This window comes from Pecten maximus, chromosome 11, assembly GCF_902652985.1.
Source record: "Pecten maximus chromosome 11, xPecMax1.1, whole genome shotgun sequence".
Lineage (NCBI taxonomy): Eukaryota > Metazoa > Mollusca > Bivalvia > Pectinida > Pectinidae > Pecten > Pecten maximus.
In genome coordinates, this window is record NC_047025.1 from 6,150,027 (window position 1) to 6,168,715 (window position 18,689).

The 18,689-nt window shown below is 35.0% G+C and overlaps 3 protein-coding genes across 3 annotated transcripts; 1 reads left to right on the plus strand and 2 right to left on the minus strand.

Moving 5' to 3' along the window:
* Positions 1-2,017: 2,017 nt before the first annotated feature.
* On the minus strand, positions 2,018-2,997 carry LOC117337771 (coiled-coil domain-containing protein 102A-like). Its single transcript, XM_033898883.1, has one exon. The coding sequence runs from the start codon at positions 2,753-2,755 to the stop codon at positions 2,018-2,020; it is 738 nt and encodes a 245-aa protein (XP_033754774.1). The 5' UTR covers positions 2,756-2,997.
* A 2,565-nt stretch (positions 2,998-5,562) lies between these two features.
* On the plus strand, positions 5,563-11,520 carry LOC117337635 (adenine phosphoribosyltransferase-like). Its single transcript, XM_033898714.1, has 4 exons — positions 5,563-5,688; positions 6,904-7,141; positions 8,756-8,834; positions 9,097-11,520. Exons 1-4 carry the CDS (start codon positions 5,609-5,611, stop codon positions 9,234-9,236), a joined length of 537 nt encoding a protein of 178 aa, XP_033754605.1. The 5' UTR covers positions 5,563-5,608; the 3' UTR covers positions 9,237-11,520.
* Positions 11,521-12,242: 722 nt separating this feature from the next.
* LOC117337637 (NEDD8) lies at positions 12,243-17,629 on the minus strand. Its single transcript, XM_033898715.1, has 5 exons — positions 17,555-17,629; positions 17,429-17,446; positions 15,950-15,979; positions 14,997-15,079; positions 12,243-13,287 (listed from the first exon to the last, which is right to left on the minus strand). Exons 1-5 carry the CDS (start codon positions 17,570-17,572, stop codon positions 13,203-13,205), a joined length of 234 nt encoding a protein of 77 aa, XP_033754606.1. The 5' UTR covers positions 17,573-17,629; the 3' UTR covers positions 12,243-13,202.
* Between the last annotated feature and the right edge of the window lie 1,060 nt (positions 17,630-18,689).

The window sequence follows — 18,689 nt, forward strand, 5'->3', positions numbered from 1 at the left end:
AAAAAAACTCAAAATTAATTTGGAAAAAAGGGGGGTAAGATATTTACAAGACATTATTCTTATTGTTTATTCAAAACAGTTCCTGAAATGTTCACAACATTATAAGCATAGTTAATACATTTCTGTGCACATCTACTTTGAATGACGGACTACAATGACGTGCCTCATACTTGGAACTAATAGTATAAGCGAATCATTACCCCTAGTTATAGAAATTACCACCAGAGGTCTCAAATTCCGGGCTTCCGCCGAAGAGAAATTTATACTGAATATACCTTTTTTCATGTAATAGCACTTTATTTGTAGTCTTGATAGTTTTCATAAATGTATATATAGTTCAACTACATCATATATGAACCGAAAGAAACTACAAAATGAACTGTGAAAGGAAATATAACGAAAATGAAAGTGAGAGATTGTGACGTCACAACTCGTAGGTGATTGTAATATGGCAGGCGTAAACGCCTCCATAATAAAAGTTAAAAATGTTATTTCCCGATATAAACTATAGTAAAGTTTAGCCCCGCCCCAGGGGCAAACTTGAGACCCCGGGGTCATGAAATTCACAATTTTGGTAAAGAACCTTCAAACCCAGCCATCTATGAAGTGTATTTGATTCTATCATATCTGAGAGTAGAGAAGAAGATTTGTGAAATTTAAGTCAATTTGGTCCTTTTTAGCCCCGCCCATCAGCCCCTGGGGGTCAGTCAGGGCCAACATGTGCATGCCATCAAACTATCATCCCATGCTGACAATGTTTACAAAATTAGAATGAATTCCAATAGAAATAAAACAGATTAAAGTCAAAAATGTGATTTCCCTATATAAACTATAGTAAAGTTTAGCCCCGCCCCAGGGGCAAACTTGAGACCCCAGGGTCATGAAATTCACAATTTTGGTAAAGAACTTTCAAACCCAGCCATCTATGAAGTGTATATGATTCTATCATATCTGAGAGTAAAGAAGAAGATTTGTGAAATTTCAGTCAATTTGGCCCTTTTTAGCCCCGCCCATCAGCCCCTGGGGGTCAGTCAGGGCCAACATGTGCATGCCATCAAATTGTCATCCCATGCTGACAATGTTTACAAAATTAGAATGAATTCCAATAGAAATAAAACAAATTAAAGTCAAAAATGTGATTTCCCTATATAAACTATAGTAAAGTTTAGCCCCTCCCCAGGGGCAAACGTGAAACCCCTGGGTCATGAAATTTACAATTTTGGTAAAACACCTTAAGACCCTTCCATCTATGAAGAGTGTTTGATTCCAGCATATCTGAGAGTAGAGAAGAAGATTTTTGAAGTTTTAGTCAATTTGACCCTTTTTGGCCCCGCCCCTCAGGCCCCTGGGGGGTGGGGACCATATAATTTACAATTTTGGTTGACCTTTAGCCATAGAAGCTTCCTGCCAAATTTCATAGAATTTGGTTTGTGGGTTTTGGAGAAGAAGTCGAAAATGTAAATTGTTTACGGACGCACGACGACGACGGACGACGGACGACGACGGACAAAAGGGGATTAGAATAGGTCACTTGAGACTTTGTCTCAGGTGACCTAAAAAAATCAACAATTTTATTTAATCAAGGGGCCATAACTCGATTAAATCAAGTCACACAAAAATGGCAATCAAAATTGGCTGGGCCTTAAGGCATTTAACCTTGTAACCAAGTTCGAAGAAAATCTGTTAATATTTATTGCAGTAAGAGTTATTGCACAGAAACGAAGTATGACAGACAGACAGACAGATGGACAAACCAATATTAATATCCTCCGTTTTCATACTTTAACTTCAAAGGTTTGCAGAAAAAAAAAAAAATTCTTAAATCTTGAGAATCAACGTATATTTTCATTTATCAAACTCAAAAGCCAAAGTTCAATTTTGAGTTTGAAATAGATAATTTATATATATATACATATACGTATACCTGGTATATAGATTTCACAGGTTATCTAGAAAGTTCTAATACCTCCATACAAGTATGGATGATCATGACTTATATGTTTAATATGATCGATACTTACTCTCTTTCACCAAGCAACGTCTTTTGTGCTTCATCCAGCTTCAGTTCATATAGGGCCTTTTTCTCTTCAGCTAGACTTCCATCCGACTCATTTGAAAGTTCGTCAAACATTTTTGGTCTTGATTGTGACTTTTGTTGTTCAACATTGATATTCAAATTGTTCACTTCAGTTTTTGTTTTAGTTCTGGTCGGAGATAAAGCTTGTAAATCTTTAGCTTCCTCGCTGGAATTGTCTGCTAGTTGTGCAGATCTATCACTAACAGGAGATAACTCTGGCCTGGGATTCTCTAAAACAGTAGAATCAACATCCATTCCAAGTTGTTTTTTCAGTTTGATAGTTTCTGCACAAAATTCTTGTCTTTCTCGTTTTAACTGTGTACATTCTTTAACTAATGCCTCTAATTTGGCACGTAATTGTCTGTTTTCTTCACGAGCCTTATTTCTTTCATTACGAACTTTGCTCCATTTTTCCCTCCAATTGGCAGTACAATCTGACCACCAACGCATTGTCTTTTCCATCTGTGTTGCTCGAGCTCTAGCTTCTTCAAGTTCCCTCATACGGAATTCATCCCGGTCGTCCCATTCATCCATGCTAGACATTTGAGATACAGGAGTTATGTTGCCCTCTCTCATCGGTGGTGGTGATATGGGAAGTGGTGGCCCCGCAGGTGGTGCTGTGGCGCGGAGATAAGAAACATCTCCTTTCGTGCTCCCTGGTTTCACCTTTTGGCTCATGGTGACTCAAATGGCCGACAAAACTGTTATTATACTTTTTATTTCTATAATATTGCTTGCAATGGAATGTACTTTTTACATCAATGTTCTGCAATATTTAACCATAACAATTGAAAATTAATTTGGAGTACAGTATTTGCAACAGAAACATTATGATTTTTTGAATTTTTTTCTACACTAAAACCTTCACTTCAAAACATATTTATGTCTCATTGTTTCAATTCCACATTCACAGAATATTTCACATCTGAAAAAAAAAATCAAAGCATTAGAATATTTCACATCTGAAAAAAAATCAAAGCATTATAAGTCATGCAGTTGTATAAATTATTCCTCAACTATAAATTAATGATATAACTGAAGTAAATAGCAGTACATGTATATTGTATAGGCTTTAAATTTTTCAGATTTCCAGGTCTCATTTTGTTAAGTTTCGTAAAAATTAAATGAGTAAATAATACATAAAGGACAATTCATGATCACATACTAACTTTATTAACCAACCTAATTCTGCTGTGCAATGAAAGAATGTAATCAAAGGCTAATAAAAGAAGATGTGATTTGTTAAGCATGATATATATATGATGTCCAGTAATTACATCTACACCAATACTCGACACTTCCCAGTCCAATATACATGCAGTTATTTTTTAGGAAAGCTGCCATTTAATTCTTGCAGAGAGCAATTTTGGTTTGTTTTTGTTAAACGTCCTATTAATAGTCAGGGTCATTTAAGGACATGCCAGGTTTTGGAGGTGGGGGAAAGCCGGAGTACCAGGAGAAAAACCACCGGCCTACAGTCAGTACCTGGCAACTGCCCCATGTAGGTTTCGAACTCTCAACCCAGAGGTGGAGGGCTAGTGATAAAGTGTCGGGACACCTTAACCACTCTGCCACCACGGCCCCCAGAGAGCAAACTTACACACCTTTAGGTATTTATATTTTATCATTTTTAAATTAAGAAATTAGATGTAAAAGGAGTTTTCCATCTTTCATCTTCAGCTAGCTATGCTACAGGGGTTGGTGGTAACCTGCTTTTTTATAATTAGCCACCCATGCAGGTTTTCTCCTTCTCCTGTTATATGTACTGTTTCATAATTGTGGGCAAATCTTATTTTAATACTATTTGAATAGTGTTTATATATATAACCTGAGGAAAATGCAATGACCAGACCAGGACTCGAACCCAAGACCTCCAACCTCTTGATGGATGTTCTAACCATTTGAACTACGTATATATATACCTGGCAACTGGTATGCGGCCCAGTCCATATTCTGAAAATTTCTGATGTTTTATATCATCAGCCTTTTAAAAATCTGATAATGGCCATCTAACATCAGAAATCCTGCCTTAGTGAAAAGAGGGTAAAGCACACGTACACCTGCGTATGTTTTCAACTATTCAATACCATTGTACATGTGTGGATAGAAATTCAATGACACATATATGGAAACATTGATAATTTTTCAACATATTTTCAACACATTTTTTAAAAGAATTTTCTTGGATTTGTTAATGTGCTAAGCATGCATGTTTTTAGCAAAAATTTGTATGCTAAAAAAGTTTTTATTCAAATTTCATTTGAAAATATATTATTATTATTTTCCGACGTCATTTATTTGAGAAATTCAAATTTATTTATAATTATATCATCAATAAGAACTTTTGTAACGTAATTTGGTAAGTTAATGAATGATGACGTTGCCACTGGAAATTTGGTTTTTAATTTAATTTCAAGTGTACCTGCATATGAGGTATCATGCATATGCATGATACATGGTAGTTATAAATAATGGCTGTGAAATAATTACTTGAAAAACTCGGGAGTTAAATCATAAAATGATTTTATTGACCTGTTCATGTATGTTGACATGTATGCTTTTTTTCTGTCTGACAGGTATATATGTCGAAAAATTATTGATGTTTCAATTTATATATATTCGATACGTGTTTCTATACACATGACCTTATTGAATATAGTTGAAAACATTTACGAAATGCTGCACTGAGGGTGGGTCGGCTTCCTCCCCTTCCCCTCTTCTCACCATGGCAGGAGTTCCGATGGTAGTCGACCCATATCAGATTTTTTCCAAAGGACGATAAAACATCTGATCAGAAATATTCGGATTATCCAGTACATTTCCGTTACATTTAATTTACTGGTACAGAGATTTAAATATCGAATTATTTAGCAAGGCTATGGCATCGTAACAATGTGATCTTTATAACAGCCATATGTGTAGGGCCTACATAATTACTATATAGAGTATATAAGCTTTGGGATGATAATGAACCGCGATGCAACTTGATACGATATATTCAGTGCTTGTTTTCATCTATTCAATGCTTATTTTAAGATTTTCCCGAAAGAGAATCAGCTGAATGGATTCATTTTTGATATAAGTTCTAGATTTATTCTTTGGGTCAGTAAATTGAAACTATATAATTGTAGTCAAGTCGCATGTATTATAAAAACGAACAGAACAGTGACAATGAAAGCTTACCATTTTTTCCTCTTGTTATCTCTGTCATTTCGATGCATAAATACAGCTATGACGAGCCCCTTTCCATAAAACGCTAAAGCGACCCAGAGTCATAATCAAGATTATTGAGGCCCTCAAGGGGTTAACCAAATTATATTAAAATGTATTAATTTTTCTTTGATTAACTTCGAGCAATTTTGTTGAAAGTGTTTTTCATATTTTATCTTATGAAAGATACAGTTTGGTTGTTGTTGATTCATTGATAATTTACACGCGCACCAGTATTCTATTATTAAATGTTTATCCCCATTTCACCCCTAAATTGAGATAAGAGAGCAGAAGGAGGACTGCTTGCAGATTTCTTTAAACATGACAGAAGAGAAGATTAAACGAATAAATGATGCTGTTTCCGTACATCCAGATTTTCCTAAGCCAGGAATAGACTTTAAGTAAGTATTCTTTTGTAGACAATGCAATACAGCGCACAAAATAGTGAAAATACAATTCGCTCAATTTCTCCACGGTGTGTAACCTGTGATAAGGGCTTTCCGTCAGCTCCAACACATGCGGCAGAACGATTTACCACAAAACACCCCAAAACTACCACAAAACATCCAAAAACATCTCAAAACATCCACATATCACATGAAAACATCATTTACATATCAAATACAGCTTTTGATAACTTCTTTGTTGACTGATCGGCGAGTAGGGTTTTTGACAGCGAGGGAGATAACTCTAACAAGAAAAGTCATACAAAAAAACCAGCACGATGATTTTCCCAATATAATGGTTTTTGATAATTATATAGAAGTGTTGTCAATTCATGATTGAATCCATTACTATCGCTTGAATTTGATGTGTTTTCTCTAGAATATGAGTTAATATTGCTGGTCGTTGTGATTGTGAAGACATACTGAGACATCAACAAAACAATAAATGAAGATAGATATTGTTTTATTTATTTCAGAAATCTGACTTATTTTCAACTTTTTACTATAATTTTTAATTTAACAACACAATTACAAATATTTTCTTACAGTATGTATCAGTTCCGATTTTTAATCCTTATTGGTTTTAATTTTGAAAGTATCTATAATTACAGGAGAATATTCATGGTTTGATATTTTACATTTTCAACTTTCAGTGAATCAATGTTATTATTTCTTTGAAGGTATTTAGACATACATATGGTAATTTGCAGCTAATCATTCTAATGATGTTTTCAGGTAATGTGTGGGTGTTATGAGATGTTTTTGGGTAGTTTTTTGGTGTTTTTTGGTAAATCGTTCGACCCCATATGCATTGGTATTACCCGGGTACTAGCCTCGTCTGTCAATACACTCAGTATATTGAGTCTGTCAATACACTCTGTATATTGAGTGTATTGACAGACAAGGCTAATAATTATGCTAGCTAGGCCTATATAACACTGCTAGATGCTTCCATGTCAAATGTTTAATAAGATTTTTTTTTAAACGATAATGCAGGGTTATTTAACGACATTCATATATCACCTTGAAAAATGTGGCAATTCATGGGATAACTACAGTAACTTTAATGTTTATGAATTAGTATCTTACTGTATAGTAATATTATACATTGTATGAAAAGGTTTTATTTAGATTTGTAAATTTCCTTTTTTGTGTTTTGTTTTAAAACAGAAATATCTTCCCAGTTTTACGTAATCCATCACTGTTTAAAGACCTAATAGATGTGATGGTGGAGAGTGTTTCTAAAAATGCTGAAGGTGTCAAAAAGATAGTCGGACTCGACGCCCGTGGCTTTCTGTTTGGACCAATGATTGCTCAGGCCCTTGGTATAGGATTTGTTCCAGTACGCAAAGCTGGAAAACTACCAGGGGCAACTCACAGCATAACATACAAACTGGAATATGGCCAGGTAAAATACAAATAATGATAATTATTCATATAATAACAAAACCTTAGGTCATAAATGGGTCAAAGGTCAGGGTCAAACTCTGTATCTTTTAACTAGTTCACATTTTGTTAAACAACATTTATTGAAGCTGACAGGAATTCAAATCAATTAACCAGAGGTTTTGCAGAAAAGGTATTAAATTACATACTTTCACATGAAATGGTGAATTGCTTGAGTCAGGGATATATATCTATATGAGCCAACCATTCCCTTTGTTTCTTCTCAAGTTCCACCAATGGGACTGATCTCTAACGTGCCTGGAATGATCCTGAGATGGTCCTGACCAAGTGTTATTTTTCATGTCAGTCCACAGAATTGTACCTGCTGCCCCCATTGCATGATCGTAAGAGGCGACTAAATTTGGGATCTTATCTTTTCTCTTCTTTCTGAACAACTTTCTTCTTTCTAATGTCTCCCTTGACAATGCCTCACTTTTGGCCTTTAGTTGAGCGTTCGCCGCTGTGAGGAAGGCTTTGGGTTCTGTCCCCTAGCTGGGACATACCAGAGTCTTTAAAAATGGTAGTTGCTACTCCTGCTTAGCGCTCAGCATATTTGGAGTGGGACTACTGGTTCGCCCGTTGTCAGTATGATGTGACTGGGTGGGATGTGCTGCTTGGTGTCTTCGGCAGTATGCTTCAGTGAGGTAGCACTATAAATCGGCAAAAGTTCCGGCCTATCACAAGGAGACTTAACATGAACATACCGCAGCCTCCCTAAAGACACATAGGCATTCACTACATGCATGCATGTCGCACGCACAGGCCGTCCTTAAATGACCTTAGCTGTTAATAGGATGTTAAACAAAATAAACCAACCAAATCAAACCAAAATCCAAGATGGCTGCCAAAGTCACAATCTTGAAAAACACATTTTAGACTTCTTCTCCAGTTCGGCATATGCCATTGAGCTGTAAATTGGTGGGGATGTTAGAGAAAGGAAGCCAACAAAGTGTTGTTATTTTTTCAGCACAGATAAAACATCTAACATGATTCTGCAATCATGGTTTTCCTGAACAACACCTTTTTCCAACTTCTCGAGTTCCACCAGTTGGATTCAGCTCTAACTTTCCTGAAATGAGATGAGATTTCTGTTGTTTTTGGGTCGGTCCAAAATACATCCCTCATCTGGAAAAACATATTTTAAACTACTTCTCCAGTTCTGCCAGTGCCATCAAGCTGGGAATTGGTTGGGATATTAAGGAATGGAATGTAGTGGCCTTATAAAAACTTGGACATGGTAGCTACGATGGTTATTTTGCAACATGATGGCACAATCATGGTTTTTGCACAATCATGATTTTCCTGAACACCACTTAACTTTAGATCCTTCTCAAGTTCCAATATTGCGATTCAGTTCTAACTAACTTTACTGAAATGATTCAGAGATGCTCTTGATCGTGTGTTGTTATTTTCTGGTCACTCAGTATTCCAGGATGGCACCATGGCCAACATGCAGTATTGCACAAATCCAATTGTTCTCTACATGGTCTACAACCACATTGTATACAACAATAGCAATAGGGTCTGTTATATATTGTTGTAAGTCAGATGACCATTAAGTATTGTTGTTTTTCAGGATACCTTTGAAGTTGAACAAGATTCTGTGAAACAAGGAGAGAAGGTTGTGATAGTTGATGACCTTTTAGCAACTGGAGGTAATTGATACAAATTTGTAAACCTTTTATGTGTAACACCCCCCTCCCCCCCCCCCCCCCCCCCCCCCCTTTTTCCCCTTTCTATTCTATATCAAGCTCATATAGCATTGAGATGTCCACCTTTTAAATTGTCTTCTGGTTTTTTTACGAATACTTCTTGTCCAAAAAAGACTCAAATATATTGGATATTGTACAAAACTGTTTAAAATTGTATCTTACTTTTCCCTTCAGTTGCATAATATAATATGATAATTTTCTGCAGGCACGATGAAGGCGGCGTACGACTTGGTGAACAAGGCAGGAGGCGAGGTTCTTCAGTGTCTTGTTGTCATGGAGCTGGTGGATTTGCGTGGACGCGACAAAGTACCAAATACAACTGTGACATCGCTAATTAAATACTAAAAGGTCAACTACGTAGAAATAAAAAAAGTCCCAAAAACCATGCAATGAAACAAGTGATTGTGTCCACACTTAGGTACGATTACCCAACAAAATGGTTACTTTAGACAGGCATCGGAATACTCAGTGTTTTATATTACAGCGATATTGTGAGGATAATATGGCATTATATCCAAGGCTTTTAGTGATATTTTAATTATTGGTCTCATTATTATACATTTTACTTTGAATAAGAAAAAGTTTTTTTTCAGATGACAGCTAGAATTCCAAGGTCATTTATACAGAATTTATTTGAAATTATATTCCTTTTGATTGGCAAAAACATGGAGTTTTTGTAATTGAATACTTGTAGTCAGTGTTTTTGCTTTTTCTTTGCAAATTTTGGAAATTGTCACATGGCAGAAATGAATGTTATATGCAGAAAAAGTGTAAAATGGAGGAAACAGGGCTGGGTTTTATATTGTCACTTAAGAAAATACTGGATTTAATGAATTTGGTGATTTTGATTACTTTATCAGGAAAATAATCATCATACAATCTGAAATCGGGCCTACAGATGTATATTCAGTCTCAAATATATATGTAGAGTGGAACTGGACTTGGCTGAACGCTGGTGGTCTGCAGGTAGCTTAGGTGTCTGTCCCGAGGTCCCCGGTTCGAGTCCCGGTCTGGTTGTTGCATTTTTCCTGTCCTGTTACTTTTGGCGCCCAACGAAATATCCACAGTTGTCTGGTGTCTTCAGGGTCGAAGATTTTGTTGAAGGAGGGGGGAATGTAGCGGAACTGGACTGGGCTGAACGCCAGTGGTCATGTAGCTCAAATGGCTAGAGCATCCATCTAGGGTTCCGAGGTTCAAGTTCCAGTTTGGTGTATTTATATAGTTGACAGGAAAAACAATGAGTCTTTCGATTGTTTTTAATTTGTTAAGTTATATTCCTATCAAAAATAATGTAATATTATGTACCTGCTTCGTTTCACAATTAGAAATCCTTCATTTTGTCCCTTCTTTTTAAGGTAAGACTAGGGTCTTTTTAGTATGATATTTATATACTTGTATTAGGTAAAATACCTGGTAATCTTGTGACATTTTTTGTTCCCAACAAGGAACCTGGGTGGGACTAAAGTTTTGCATTGTGTCTGTGTCCTTCTATCACTATCTTGTCTAGGCTCCATATTTAATACCATACTTGTCACTAGATTTTCATACTTGGGTTATGAGTACATGTAGGTAAGGAATATGTCATGTATCAAAACTAGGTCACTCTGACCTACATTTTGACCTTTGACCTACATCTAAGACAAATTTTGCCTGGGCTCTATCTGACCTATGCTACTTGTCACTGGAATTTTGCACTTAGGTTATGGGTTCACTTAATGAATTGTGAATTTAGAATGCCTGCATTTTTGGCATATAAATTCACATCTGGTGGGGGGACTGTAATTCACAGTTTGTCTCTTTATATCTTAATGGTATTTCATTTGCACTGTTTTTGCCTTATATGATGTGGGCCCAAATACCAATTAGTGCTCATTTCATTCATATAACTTTTACTGCAATGAGATTTTGTTTCCTGGTGATTGTCACATCATTTACATGCATGATATTGAACTTTGTGTTATTTATTGATTCTGCTAAGGGATGCATGGCCTTGATGTAAACAGGGAGTGAATTTTTTTTTTTTTTTTTAAACTGAACCTACATTAAGAGACCATCTGTGTTAAAAGGCCACTTAATCATAGTCTTTCCCAGAGAAGCCAATTAGAAATTTTATTCTTGAATCAATAATACATGTACGCATACTTATACATTTATATTTTCTTTTGCTGGTTTCTTACAGCTTTTTGTTATTATGATAATTAAATAATGTCTTTTTATTATTCTATTAATAGTTTCATAAATCTTTTTTCAACATGAATTCCCGATTGTATTCCATCAGTATTATTCGAATTCACACTCCATTTGAGGTATTTATCATGTCACGCCATTTATTACGCAAAAACGAAATCCAATAAGTAGTCCATTGATATACCCATGTATTTCTTTATTTTTATAAAATTTATCATTTGTCTGATGTAATTGTTTTGTTTATATAATGGTTCTATATTTAGATTTGGCCATTTAAGGTTGAGTGGAACTTAAGTTAATGAGTCGCTATAGAAAGTTATATCAGCGGATGAAAAATATGTATCCATTAATTTTTCATCCCAAGTCTGTTTTATCCAAGGTATATTTTTATATTCACTGTACACGTTAAAGGTGTTTATTGATAATAAACAGGAATAATTAATCTTTGTTTTGTTCTGATGTTGACAACATAGTTAAATATGTGGAGGATCAACAACTCGAAAAGTAAGAACCATCGAGTTACATAAAGGACATCCAATAAAATAACAAGGGGGTCAAATCAGCCACATTTATAGTAAGTATGACTGACGTCCACCAATGATGCTTCAGACCAAATTTGGTTGTAATCCGTTAAGGCATTAATGAGGAGTAGTGTTTCAAGCAAAATTTCAGGCAAGTTCCCCTTTTGGACTACTGCCTCCTGTCCCTGGGGTTGGACCAGCCTCATATAATTGCACATACTTATATCAGCTGAGTGATATAACCATACCAAATTTGGTTAAAGTTGAAACTCTGCTGGGCCGTCGGCACCACCATCAGAAAAGTAACCCCATTTAGCCTGGTTTTGTGACTTTCTCACAGGCATGACAAAAATGATGGTCAGGAATTCATAACCATTAGTCATGACTTTGAAACAGAGATGAAAATGGACTAAGGATAAAAAGGCTGAAAATTAGATTACTCAATCTTTTCAATGGGAAAAATTACAAGTTTACATTACACTGATATTCTCAAAAAGGCTGAAATCGGCCAATCGGCTGAACATTTTCATCTCTGTTGAAAGACCACCAAATATCGGACAGATCAATCATATTTGTACTGTGGTTTTTACTTTGTTAAACATGAAGGATTTTTGATAGTTAAGAAATGACAGCAAATCAATGACTGGATATAATGACATATTTATTATCTATAGTCATATATCGATAATCACAAACACCATGTGGATTTTACAGCACAATAATATTATATGCATTTATATCTCGCACCAAATATCTCTCCTGATGACAGTGATGTATATAATATCAACCACACACTATCACCAAGAAAAAAAATACTGACGGATTTCTGTGGGCAGAACAATTTGGCCACATTTTTAGTCAATTAGCACATTTCATTGAAGTCATGTGATCACACAAAAATTTTTCTGACAATGACATTCAGCTAATCAAGCTGTGACAAATTAGCCGAAACAATATTTAAAGCTTATTTTTGATATTCTGAGATGCCAGTGAATTTTTGTAATCCAATGATTTCAATGAAAGTACCAATATGGATTAAGGTTTGCTATTTTTCAGATTTCAGAGTTTAAATTTCTGTAGACTTACGTATCTTCCATTAATCTTTAACTTGTTAAATAAAGTACTAGCATTCAAATACAACAATTATGTTAATTCAATCTACATTATTTAAATTGCTAAAAAAATAAAAAGGATAAGCAGAATTAATTTTGATATCTGGATAATTAACATCTAATTTACATTCACACTAACTATCTCACGTAGTTGCACATCTTTAGACAAGAAAATGAAAATATGCAAGCGCATCCACAAGTTTTTTTTCCCTGCTACATCTCCCATAGGACTTTACCAGTAAACTACAAAAATCTTCACATCAAGTCAATTTTGATTCATCCCCCCCCCCCAACCCCCGGTAGCGTAGCTCTTTCCGAAGCACATGTTCCCACGGAAGAAGTTCCGAACTTCTAGATGGCACAATAGCACATCACTTGGTAGTTACTGCAATCACGCATTCCGGAATCTTCTATGCTGACTTATAGGAGATGGAGAAGCTGGTAGAGAATAAATGGTAAAGTTTGTTTAAATGTTTCAATAGAATATTGCGTCATTCGCCACCTCTTAAAGCGAGAACTAAATGTAGCACTGAACCTCCGGTCACCTTGTAGTCTGCGGCTGTCTTCTCATCATTCCTAAAAAGAAAAAGCAAAATGACTTCAACAGAAACTCATTAGATTTTTGCTGATGTAATAGTTTCATAACATAATAGAAACTTAGTTTGGTTTGTTTGGTTTGTTTTTGTTTAACGTCCTGTTAACGGCCAGGGTCATTTAAGGACGTGCCAGGTTTTGGAGGTGGAGGAAAGCCGGAGTACCAGGAGAAAAACCACCGGCCTACAGTCAGTACCTGGCAACTGCCCCATGTAGGTTTCAAACTCGCAACCCAGAGGTGGAGGGCTAGTGATAAAGTGTCGAGACACCTTAACCACTCGTCCACCACGCCCCCTATAAACTTAGAGTTGAAAGTATGATGGCAGTAATTTCAATTTGTAGATTTTAAGTCTGGATATATAAAATTAAAAGTAATTTGGAAGGATCACTGTATAGTATTTATCCTTAAATAAGCCCCCTCCCCTATTGTAAAAGTTTAGTACAATATTCATGCTTAAATAAGCCCCCTCCCCTATTGTAAAAGTTTAGTATATGTACAATATTTATCCTTAAATAAGCCCCCTCCCCTATTGTAAAAGTTTAGTACAATATTCATCTTTAAATAAGCCCCCTTCCCTATTGTAAAAGTTTAGTACAATAGTTATCCTTAAATAAGCCCCTTCCCCGAGTGTAAAAATTTAGTACTGTATTTATCCTTAAATAAGCCCCCTTCCCAAGTGTAAAAGTTTTGTATTGAAGTTTGAAGTGGAATTTTAACATTATTTTGTGGACCACTTTTAGCTTTAATACTATTCAAAATTGATGATTCTGCTATATAATCTAGAAGGGGGCTTATTGTAAGCAGAAGCCTTTTTGTAGATAAATATGCCACGGTCCTGGTGACTTTTCTTGACTGATCTATTTAACATTTGAGGGATTTGTGATATCAGAGTAGAAAGGGATTTTTAATTTTTCTTGACTCATCTGCTTATTGTGAAGAGTTGATGAGCTTGGTGTGAATCTATCTACCCATTAACTTGTGAAGGGAATTCAAGTTTGGACATAAATAATATCCAATTTGGGATCAAGTTTTAACCATCTGTTAGTCAAAAAAAGAAAAGAAAAAAGCACGTGAATTTCTTGAGATTAATGAGGTGCTACATTGAATATTAGTTTAAACTAAATTTATTTTCATAAGTGAGTTAATAATGCTAAGTTTGCATTGAATTATCTGAATAATTTTATTATTTTGCAGGCTATTTGAATTCTTTTAATAACTACACACATGTAATTAAATTTTGATAATTAATTAAAACATAATAACCATAGTGTTTCAAGGCCTAAAATCTGTTAAGGTTTATGCATGTACAGCATCAAACATATGTAACAGGAGAGGAAAAATGTAACGACCAGACAGGGACTCGAACCCGAAACCTCTAAACTCTAAGACAGGTGCTCTAACCAATTGAGCTTCCTGGCCAGTCGCGTTTAGCCCAGTCCACTTCCTCTACATTCCTCCCTCCTTCAACAAAGTCTTCAACCCCGAAGACACACACGAGACCCTATAAATACCACTTCCGTTGGTATCTAATTGGGTACCAAATGTAACAGGAGAGGAAAAATGCAACGACCAGACCGGGACTCGAACTCGAGACCTCCAAGCTCTAGACGCTCTAACCAATTGAGCTACCTGGCCACTGGCGTTCAGCCCAGTCTAGTTACACCGCACATATATTCATCTTTATACTTACATCTGCTTCCCACTGAAGATCAGTCTTTGTTGTGGAGGTGGAATTCCTTCCTTTTCTTCTACTCTCTCCTTTATTCTTTCAACCTGTTCAATTGAAACATCAAATATATTAATTTTCAAATCTTGAATGTTTGTTTGTAAGACTGTCCTAATACAGTCAGGGTCATAAGAAGATAGATAGGAGATTCTTCAAAATTCTCTTAATTTAATGAACCCATCCATCATACAGTCAAACTTCGATGTTTCGAAGTTCAAGGGACTAACAGAAAAATTTCTAAACAGCAGGACTTCAAATTATTCATGGTTGACAATAGATCAATGTTTTTCTTGATAATGACCATATCTGTTGTTAACGTTACAGTACATGTCCTCCGTGTCTTCGTGTGGATGGAATCTATAGGTAAATTTTTTGTTTGAATCATGAGATGTCAATTACCTATACAAAGCTAACGGGCCATGAAAAAGTTTGAGACATTGAAAACTTTGATTTATAAAAATTTGAATCATACATAGGTTCGTTAGTAGCATTATATAGTGAGGAAATTCGGGACCAAGCAAAAAGTTTGATACAGCGAGAAATTTGAATCAACGAAGTTCGAATCATCGAGGTTTGACTGTACATACATAAATATTCCATCTGAAATTATGAACATCACTGATGTTTCCCATCTCAAATTTCTGGTTTAGGTTCATCAATTATAAATATGGTCACATGGAATAGCTTGATAATAGTATCTTATATGGAAGCTATTTTTAGAGAATAATTAAAAGATTCTACATTAGTTTTGATTTTTAAGAAATTGATATACAATGTACATGTATATTTAAAGCATTCAGAAATTTTACTATATACATTTGTATTTCCGTTGACTGCAGCTAGAGGTGGGCTGATGTAGCTAGAAAATATCACTAACTACAGTTGCATCTACTGAGCTTAAAGAAAAACTAAATTACCTTGTCCGTCGGTTCTATATCTATTTCAATCTGAAAGAAAACAAATTTCAAAGAAATATTAAAAAGAATTTAGATTAGTATTGAAATTATAATATATAATGTAATATAATATACCAGCAAACTATGTATCCATTGATAATGTCAATATATTTATATATACATGTAGGCCTATATATCAAGAATGTCTGATTCCAGTTATAAAATTATCACAAATCAAAGTGAACATCTGTTCATACTTCCATTTATGAATTAGATTCAAGCTTTCTGTTTCCTTTATTAACAGCAGGACTTTTTCTCAATGGTTTGGGAAAGGGCCTTTCTATCTCTTTTTGGGAAGAAAATTTGTGAATTGGGAGGGAAAGATTTTTTCGGGAGTAAACTGCAAATTTTGGGAATTTGACTTAAATATGAAATAATTTCAATTGGGAATGGGACCCATTAAAGGTCCCAAAAAGCCCCCAGAAAAAGCCCTGTATCATTACCATATTGGTTTGGTTTACTTTGTTTTTGTTTAACGTCCTATTAACAGCCAGAGTCATTTAAGGAGGTGCCAGGTTTTGGAGGTGGAGGAAAGCCGGAGTACCAGGAGAAAAACCACCGGCCTACAGCCAGTACCTGGCAACTGCCCCACGTAGGTTTCGAACTTGCAGCCCAGTGGTGGAGTGCTAGTGTTAAAATGTCGGGACACCTTAACCACTCGGCCACCGTGGCCCCCTTACCATATACAGTATATCTAATGACTAGTACTATTACATACGTTAGAATATTGTAAAGACATATATGACACCACACTTGTAAAGGGAAAAGCACCAGCAGTTATTCCAACGCCAGACTTTGACGTGTTGTTCGTCATCTCCCAGGCTTACTCCTATAACATAAGAGGCCGCTGGTCGGCTCTTTTTCTATCGGATATGATTTTGTCAACGGTTACACGGCGCCTGTCAAAAGTATCTCGCCGTGTAAAACCTCTAACATTGTTGGAGTACTCCCACTCCCAGGCTATTTATAGTCAACAATATAATGGCGACAAAGGGAAAGGAGGTGACATATATATATGACCACAAATCTTTTGACAATATGAATAGCCAGTGCGGTTTCATTTAATATTTCCTTATAATAAGTACATCATTTCACCTTACACGTGCACTCAATACTGGAAATAAGATATACATATCTTCATCAAAATCACACATTGGTCTTGTGGTTAAACCAGAGACCTATATACTATTATATATATATATAGGTCTCTGGTTAAACCATCTATTATATTAGGTATATTAGCCTTATTTGTCAATACAAACACTATATATTGAGTGTATTGACGGACGATCAATACCTTATATGGTTAAACCGGTCCAAAAAAGGGTTAGCAAAAACATTATCATTTACATTTCGAGCACATGCAATTAATGAGAAATGATATAAGTACTACAGTACTGAATCCTTTAGTTAAATTTAGATATGACAAAAAATACTCACCTCCTTCCCAGTAAGGGTCTGAAAAATAACACACAAATCCATTATTACTAAGATGAAATTGAACATTAAAGTTATTACTCAAAATACTTGTCTTCAAATACATTTACGTGATCTGTTTGTAATTACCTTCACTTTGATCAACATTTTGTCCGATTTCTGTGACCGGTTTTCGGTGTGTTTAGTGATAACTTCCGGTGTACGAGACGGATAAGTAAACGCGGTTTTGATTGGCTATTCACCTTCAGTAGAGTATTCACAGGCTGTAATGATATGCACTGAATAACGATCGGTAAAACCTCGGACTACAAAGTAAACATTTTTGTAGCATTTATTATCTTATCCAAAATAGATACTATGACAAGCTTAGTTTTAATTTATTCACGGAGCAACGTTGATCCAGGATTTTACCAAATTATATAAGATATCTTATGAACTTTATAAGATATCTTATATAATAAATGAGATATCTTATATACTTTTCTTTATACGATACCTTATATAATATATAAAATATCTCATAAAAGATATTAGATATCTTATATAATATATCTTATACAGAAAATTAAATAAGATATCTTACATATTGTATAAGATATCTTATATATATTATATGAGATACCCCATACAATATCTTTTATAATTCGATTATAAGATATCTTATAAAGAACGATGAAGGAGCCGAGATGAAGCTGAAACAACATATAATGGTTCGAAACAGATTTATAATTGCTAATATTCATGTTTGCTCGAACACGACATCTGCTCCGTGTCTAGCCGATCGCGGTCGCCTGACAGAGGGAGCAGTCATTCTCGAACTTTTAGGTTTTGCCGGTCTCACGTTCTTTATAAGATATCTTAAATATTATGAGAGACATGTATATCTGGTATATACGTCTCTGATATTATATAAGATATCTTATAAGAAAAGTTTATAATATATCTAATAAAAGATCTAAGATATCTTTTATTTTTATGAGATATCTTATAAACTTTAAATAATATATCTTACACACATATAAGTTATCTCATAAACATAATATAGATATAATAAACATCTAAGATATATTATTTAATATATAAGATATCTTACATAATTTGGTAAAATACCGCGAATAAATGACAACTTGGATTGCCACATTCAATGCTCATACAACTGTAGTGCACTTGTTCAGTCGTCATTCGTCTTTTGTCCGTCTCCGTCTGTAAACAATATCCTAGCTGGCTGCTGAATCTTTCTCTTTTCATACGTATATATGCCTAT

What these genes read in the sequence shown, in the direction of transcription:
- LOC117337637 (XM_033898715.1), bottom strand. An exon ending in ATATAGAACCGACGGACAAG is followed by an intron (nt 15,080 to 15,949) that starts GTAATTTAGTTT and finishes TCAATTGAACAG; the next exon opens with GTTGAAAGAATAAAGGAGAG. An exon ending in ATCTTCAGTGGGAAGCAGAT is followed by an intron (nt 13,288 to 14,996) that starts GTAAGTATAAAG and finishes TTTTCTTTTTAG; the next exon opens with GAATGATGAGAAGACAGCCG.
- LOC117337635 (XM_033898714.1), top strand. Translation starts at nt 5,609, where the DNA reads ATGACAGAAGAGAAGATTAAACGAATAAATGATGCTGTTTCCGTACAT. An exon ending in AAGCCAGGAATAGACTTTAA is followed by an intron (nt 5,689 to 6,903) that starts GTAAGTATTCTT and finishes GTTTTAAAACAG; the next exon opens with AAATATCTTCCCAGTTTTAC. An exon ending in TGACCTTTTAGCAACTGGAG is followed by an intron (nt 8,835 to 9,096) that starts GTAATTGATACA and finishes AATTTTCTGCAG; the next exon opens with GCACGATGAAGGCGGCGTAC.
- LOC117337771 (XM_033898883.1), bottom strand. Translation starts at nt 2,755, where the DNA reads ATGAGCCAAAAGGTGAAACCAGGGAGCACGAAAGGAGATGTTTCTTAT.